The sequence below is a fragment of the Oncorhynchus masou genome, chromosome 27 (genome assembly GCF_036934945.1).
Source record: "Oncorhynchus masou masou isolate Uvic2021 chromosome 27, UVic_Omas_1.1, whole genome shotgun sequence".
In the NCBI taxonomy this organism is placed as follows: Eukaryota; Metazoa; Chordata; class Actinopteri; order Salmoniformes; family Salmonidae; genus Oncorhynchus; species Oncorhynchus masou.
In genome coordinates, this window is record NC_088238.1 from 12744101 (window position 1) to 12751239 (window position 7139).

General features: G+C 49.5%; 1 protein-coding gene across 2 annotated transcripts in view; it reads left to right on the forward strand.

The window, feature by feature from the left end:
- LOC135515625 (MICOS complex subunit MIC19-like) overlaps positions 1-3899 on the forward strand; it is a 118104-nt gene extending 114205 nt beyond the window's left edge. For both annotated transcript variants that reach the window (XM_064939252.1, XM_064939253.1), the window contains exon 9: positions 2629-3899. In XM_064939252.1, the coding sequence (XP_064795324.1) occupies positions 2629-2652 (24 nt within the window). In that variant the 3' untranslated portion in view covers positions 2653-3899. The remainder of the gene's footprint in view (positions 1-2628) is intronic.
- The last annotated feature ends 3240 nt before the right edge of the window (positions 3900-7139 follow it).

Genomic DNA, 7139 nt, shown 5'->3' on the forward strand with positions numbered 1-7139 from the left:
GACAGAGTAAATGTGGTTCATCTGTAATGACTGGTGTCATGGTAGTATAGAGTGTAGTCTGTTAGGTTGGACAGAGTAAATGTGGTTCATCTGTAATGACTGGTGTCATGGTAGTATAGAGTGTAGTCTGTTAGGTTGGACAGAGTAAATGTGGTTCATCTGTAATGACTGGTGTCATGGTAGTATAGAGTGTAGTCTGTTAGGTTGGACAGAATTAATGTGGTTCATCTGTAATGACTGGTGTCATGGTAGTATAGAGGTAGTCTGTTAGGTTGGACAGAGTATGGATTCATCTGTAATGACTGGTGTCATGGTAGTATAGAGTGTAGTCCCTTAGGTTGGACAGAGTCCCTGTGGTTCATCTGTAATGACTGGTGTCATGGTAGTATAGAGTGTTGTCTGTTAGGTTGGACAGAGTAAATGTGGTTCATCTGTAATGACTGGTGTCATGGTAGTATAGAGTGTTGTCTGTTCCCCAGAGTAAATGTGGTTCATCTGTAATGACTGGTGTCATGGTAGTATAGAGTGTAGTCTGTTAGGTTGGACAGAGTAAATGTGGTTCATCTGTAATGACTGGTGTCATGGTAGTATAGAGTGTAGTCTGTTAGGTTGGACAGAGTAAATGTGGTTCATCTGTAATGACTGGTGTCATGGTAGTATAGAGTGTAGTCTGTTAGGTTGGACAGAGTAAATGTGGTTCATCTGTAATGACTGGTGTCATGGTAGTATAGAGTGTAGTCTGTTAGGTTGGACAGAGTAAATGTGGTTCATCTGTAATGACTGGTGTCATGGTAGTATAGAGTGTAGTCTGTTAGGTTGGACAGAGTAAATGTGGTTCATCTGTAATGACTGGTGTCATGGTAGTATAGAGTGTAGTCTGTTCGGTTGGACAGAGTAAATGTGGTTCATCTGTAATGACTGGTGTCATGTAGTATAGAGTGTAGTCTGTTAGGTTGGACAGAGTAAATGTGGTTCATCTGTAATGACTGGTGTCATGGTAGTATAGAGTGTAGTCTTTAGGTTGGACAGAGTAAATGTGGTTCATCTGTAATGACTGGTGTCATGGTAGTATAGAGTGTAGTCTGTTAGGTTGGACAGAGTCATCTGTAATGACTGGTGTCATGGTAGTATAGAGTGTAGTCTGTTAGGTTGGACAGAGTAAATGTGGTTCATCTGTAATGACTGGTGTCATGGTAGTATAGAGTGTAGTCTGTTAGGTTGGACAGAGTAAATGTGGTTCATCTGTAATGACTGGTGTCATGGTAGTATAGAGTGTAGTCTCAGAGTAAATGTGGTTCATCCTGGTGTCATGGTAGTATAGAGTGTTGTCTGTTAGGTTGGACAGAGTAAATGTGGTTCATCCTGGTGTCATGGTATCTGTATTCAGATCGTGTGGTCTCCTTTGGTTCCCTCAGAGTAAAACATGTTTGGTTCATCTGTAATGACTGGTGTCCCCATGGTAGTATAGAGTGTAGTCAGTTATGTTGGACAGAGTAAATGTGGTTCATCTGTAATGACTGGTGTCATGGTAGTGTGTCAGGGAGTAAATGTGGTTCATCTGTAATGACTATGGTAGTATAGAGTGTAGTCTAGTGTGTAGAATTAATTGATCCGTTGCTGTTGGACAGCTATAGGGAGGCACCGACATGGATGAATCTAATCTAGAACACAGATCAATCTACTCCCCCCTCCCCCCTCCCCCTCCCTCCCCCTCCCTCTCCCCCTCCCCCTCCCCCCTCCCTCCCTCCCCCTCCCTCCCTCCCTCCCCTCCCCCAGGGAGGGTGATGTGTTGGGGATTGACCCTCCCTCTCCCCTCCCTCTCCCCCATTGACCCTCCCTCTCCCCCCTCTCCCTCCCCCTCCCCCTCTCCCTCCCCCCCCTCCCTCCCCCTCTCCCTCTCTCTCTCCCCCCTCCCCCCCACCCCCCCTCATGTGTTGGGGATTGACCCCTCTCCCTCAGGGGCCCCCTCCCCCTCTCCCCCTTGACCCCCTCTCCCCCTCCCCTTGACCCCCCCCCCTCCCCCTCCCTTTACCCTCCCTCTCTCCCCCCTCCCCCCACCCCCTATCTGTATTCAATCGCTTTGGCTTTTTCTCCTTTGTTCTCCCTCTTAAGTAAAACATTTTTGGGGCCACTTTTCTGTGTTCCCTTCCCCCACATTGTTTTCCTCTCCCCCCATCTCCTCTAATTGTTCTCACCACACTTCTCCTGGAATGTTTCATTGTGAGGCAGCAAGTGCTATAGCCTGTATCAAATGGGGATTGACCGGGAGGGTGATGTGTTGGGGATTGACCGGGAGGGTGATGTGTTGGGGATTGACAGGGAGGGTGATGTGTTGGGGATTGACAGGGAGGGTGATGTGTTGGGGATTGACAGGGAGGGTGATGTGTTGGGGATTGACAGGGAGGGTGATGTGTTGGGGATTGACAGGGAGGGTGATGTGTTGGGGATTGACAGGGAGGGTGATGTGTTGGGGATTGACAGGGAGGGATGTGTTGGGGATTGACAGGGAGGGTGATGTGTTGGGGATTTGTGGCAAGAGTTATCGCTAATATGAAATCCCCTCCTTCCCTCTCTACCTCCCTCCTCCCCTCTCTCACATTCTCTCTTTTTTTTAATCTGTTGTTCCAGAACAAGTTGAGGACTGGGGGCTAAGAGTGAGGTGCTGTGGCATTACGGTTTATAAACCCCTTATCGACTGCAAATGAGTGGAGAGGAGAGGAGGCACCAGAGATCGCAACCCCGACTCGAGGTAGAAACAGAACGGCAACCTGACCAGAACCAGGAACACAAGACAACCAGACAACCCTGAGAGAGATGGACACCCCTTAGCCCAACACCCTTCTCCCCCCCCCCACCCCCACTGACCCCCAAACCCTTTACTCCTTCGTAAGATCCCACCTACAGTACCTACACCCCTTCTCCCCCACCCCACTCAACTGCATGTCTATCTCTACTACCAAGAGGGAGGAGGACAACGGTAGCACTTCGTAAAGAGTACAGCGCAGTAGCTCCATCACGCAGCAGCTCCATCACGCAGCAGCAGTAGGAGAAGTGCAACTGTCCGCCATGTTGGAGACGCATGAATACATGCAGAGACGGAGAGTTTAAGCCTCGGCGGAGTCCACCAGAACCAATGCAGGCCCAGAGCTGAAGATGTCCTCACGGACTGAACCACTATCATTACCAACACGCACCACCCAACCAGCTCACCCCTCTTACAAAGCCACCAGTCCGCCCCATCACCACCCAACCAGCTCACCCCTCTTACAAAGCCACCAGTCCGCCCCATCACCACCCAACCAGCTCACCCCTCTTACAAAGCCACCAGTCCGCCCCATCACCACCCAACCAGCTCACCTCCCTTACAAAGCCACTAGTCCGCCCCATCACCACCCAACCAGCTCACCCCTCTTACAAAGCCACTAGTCCGCCCCATCACCACCCAACCAGCTCACCCCTCTTACAAAGCCACTAGTCCGCCCCATCACCACCCAACCAGCTCACCCCTCTTACAAAGCCACTAGTCCGCCCCATCACCACCCAACCAGCTCACCCCTCTTACAAAGCCACTAGTCCGCCCCATCACCACCCAACCAGCTCACCCCTTGTACAAAGCCACTAGTCCGCCCCATCACCACCCAACCAGCTCACCCCTCTTACAAAGCCACCAGTCCGCCCCATCACCACCCAACCAGCTCACCTCCCTTACAAAGCCACTAGTCCACCCCATCACCACCCAACCAGCTCACCCCTCTTACAAAGCCACTAGTCCGCCCCATCACCACCCAACCAGCTCACCCCTCTTACAAAGCCACCAATCCGCCCCATCACCACCCAACCAGCTCACCCCTCTTACAAAGCCACCAGTCCGCCCCATCACCACCCAACCAGCTCACCCCCTTACAAAGCCACTAGTCCACCCCATCACCACCCAACCAGCTCACCCCTCTTACAAAGCCACCAGTCCGCCCCATCACCACCCAACCAGCTCACCCCTCTTTCAAAGCCACTAGTCCGCCCCATCACCACCCAACCAGCTCACCCCTCTATACAAAGCCACATGATCACATGACCCATCACCACCCAACCAGCTCATCCCTCTATCCACTAAAAACCACATGGTCACATCCTTCCCCATCACCACCCAACCAGCTCACCCTCTATCCACAAAAACCACCAGTCACATGACTTCCCATCACCACCCAACCAGCTCATCCACTCTTACAAAGCCACCAGTCACATGACCCCCATCACCACCCAACCAGCTCATCCCTCTTACCACTAATAAACCACCAGTCACATGACCCCACCACCACCCACTGTACCAGCTCTATCCACTATACAAAGCCACTAGTCCGCCCCATCACCACACCCTCTATCATAAACCTACATGATCACATGACTTCTATCCTCCAGGCTTCACCCTACTGTATCCCTCTATCCACTATATAAACCTACATGATCACATGACTTCTATCCTCCAGGCTTCACCCTACTGTATCCCTCTATCCACTATATAAACCTACATGATCACATGACTTCTCTCCACCAGGCTTCACCCTACTGTATCCCTCTATCCACTATATAAACCTACATGATCACATGACTTCTCTCCACCAGGCTTCACCCTACTGTATCCCTCTATCCACTATATAAACCTACATGGTCACATGACTTCTCTCCACCAGGCTTCACCCTACTGTATCCCTCTATCCCTGTGCACTGTCCTGCACACACACCATTGTGTCTGAGCGTTGCGTGTGTTCCAGTGTGTTAGTAATGCATCTACTTGTTTTGTTTTCATCCCAACCGTGTCACAATCACTTCTGACACACGTCTGATCAGAGGAAATTAAAGAATGAATCCGGAATTTACCTTGTTGTCGTTGAATGTGTCTCTCAATATTAAATGTGAAAGAGTGTGCTTATTATGTGTGCTTATTACTCCTTTCAATGTTAAATGTGAAAGAGAGGGTGTGTGTGTGAAAGAGACTCCTTATTGTGTAGTCTCTGTGTTGTGTATTTCTATGTAAGTGACATCAGAAGAACGAATGTTCTTCAGCGACGGTGCCACAGTCCTCTTGTCTCCCTGGCGACAACGCACCTGGCAGACGAAGAGATGGCGAAACCCACCCAGAGAGAGAGATGGAAAGGAAGAGAGGGAACACTCCTCACACTTGTATCCTCCTCTCTTCCCTTCCTCTCAGACATGTCATCAGTCCTCTGTGCTGCTCTGGTTCAGTGGAGGACAACACATCTAATACTACCAGCAACAAGACTGCTTCACAATGCCGTCTGCACTCTCTACCTGTGTGTGTGTGTGTGTGTGTGTGTGTGTGTGTGTGTGTGTGTGTGTGTGTGTCCGTGGTCTGTTGGGATGTCAGGTTCATCATCCCAGCTGGAGATGTTGAGAAGAAACCTGATCTCAACTCTGTGTCAGACACACAGTCTACAGAATGGAGTGTGCGCGCATTAGTAAGTCTCTGTGTCTGATCCCTCCATGTCAGACACTGTTTGACTTGGTGGTTAGGGCTGAGTGACCTTTGGGGTAGGGGTGACTGGAGTTCAGAGGTGGTGGGAGTTCAGACCAGAGCAGGTGTTACCCGGCGTCTAGACCTCTAGGCTTCTGTCTCCTCACTCACCCTGTCTTAATCATAGACAAAATATCAGATTAAATGTACCAGGGTTCTACACTGAGTATACCCAACACCTTCCTCACATTGAGTTGGGTGGTGGACCATTCTTGATACACACGGGAAACTGTTAACCCGGTAGCGTTGTAATTCTTGTCATAAACCGGTGCGCCTGGCACCTACTACCAGTCCCCGTTCAAAGGCAGTCATCCTCTGAATGGCACACATACACAATCCATGTCTCAATTGGCTCCAGGCTTAAAAATCATCTACACAAGTGACATGAATAAGGGATCATAGCTTTCTCCTGGTCAGTCTATGTCATGGTGTTAGCAGGTGTTAATATTTGATTTACTCAGTGTATATCTGTGGACCAACTCCTCTCGGTCTTCACTGCTCCTGAGTACAGTTCTGTGCCACTATTCCTCACTAACCTACACAGAGCTGGCCTCAGTCTATTTTCTTTCTGTCCACGGTCAATTGTTCTATCTGGCTCTCTTTCTCTCCCTTTCTATCTCTCCCAACTGTCTTTCTCTCTTGTTCTATCTGGCTCTCTCTCTTGTTCTCTCTGACGCTCTCTCTTGTTCTCTCTGGCTCTCTTTCTTGTTCTGTCTGGCTCTCTCTCTTGTTCTATCTGGCACTCTCTCTTGTTCTATCTGGCTCTCTCTCTTGTTCTATCTGGCACTCTCTCTTGTTCTATCTGGCTCTCTCTTCTATCTGGCACTCTCTCTTGTTCTATCTGGCACTCTCTCTTGTTCTATCTGGCTCTCTCTCTCTTGTTCTATCTGGCTCTCTCTCTCTCTTGTTCTATCTGGCTCTCTCTCTCTTGTTCTATCTGGCTCTCTCTCTTCGTCACTCTCTCGTTCTAACACATCAATCACTGGCTTCATGAAAAAGTGCATCGATGACGTCGTCCCCACAGTGACCGTATGTTCATTACCCAACCAGAAGCCATGGAACATCCACACTGAGCTAAATGGGAGAGCTGCCATTTTCAAGGAGCGGGACTCTAACCCGGAAGCTTATAAGAAATCCTGCTATGCCCCACGACGAACCATCAAACAGGCAAAGCGTCAATAGAGGGCTAGGATTGAATCATACTACACCGGCTACGACGCTCGTCAGATGTGGCAGGACTTGCAGACTACAAAGTGAGACAAAGCTACGTGACACAAACATACCAGATTAGCTAAACTACTTCTATGCTCGCTTCGAGGCAAGTAACACTGAAACATGCATGAGAGCACCAGCTGTACCCACACGACTGTGTTATCATGCTCTCCGTAGCCTTTAAAACCTTTGAACAGGTCAACATTCACAAAGCCGCAGGGCCAGACGGATTACCAGGACGTATACTCTGAGCATGCGCTGACCAACTGGCAAGTGTCTTCACTGACATTTTCAACCTCTCCCTGTCCGAGTCTGTAATGCCAACATGTTTCAAGCAGACCACCATAGTCCCTGTGCCCAAGAACACCACAGAAACCTGCCTAAATGACTACCGACC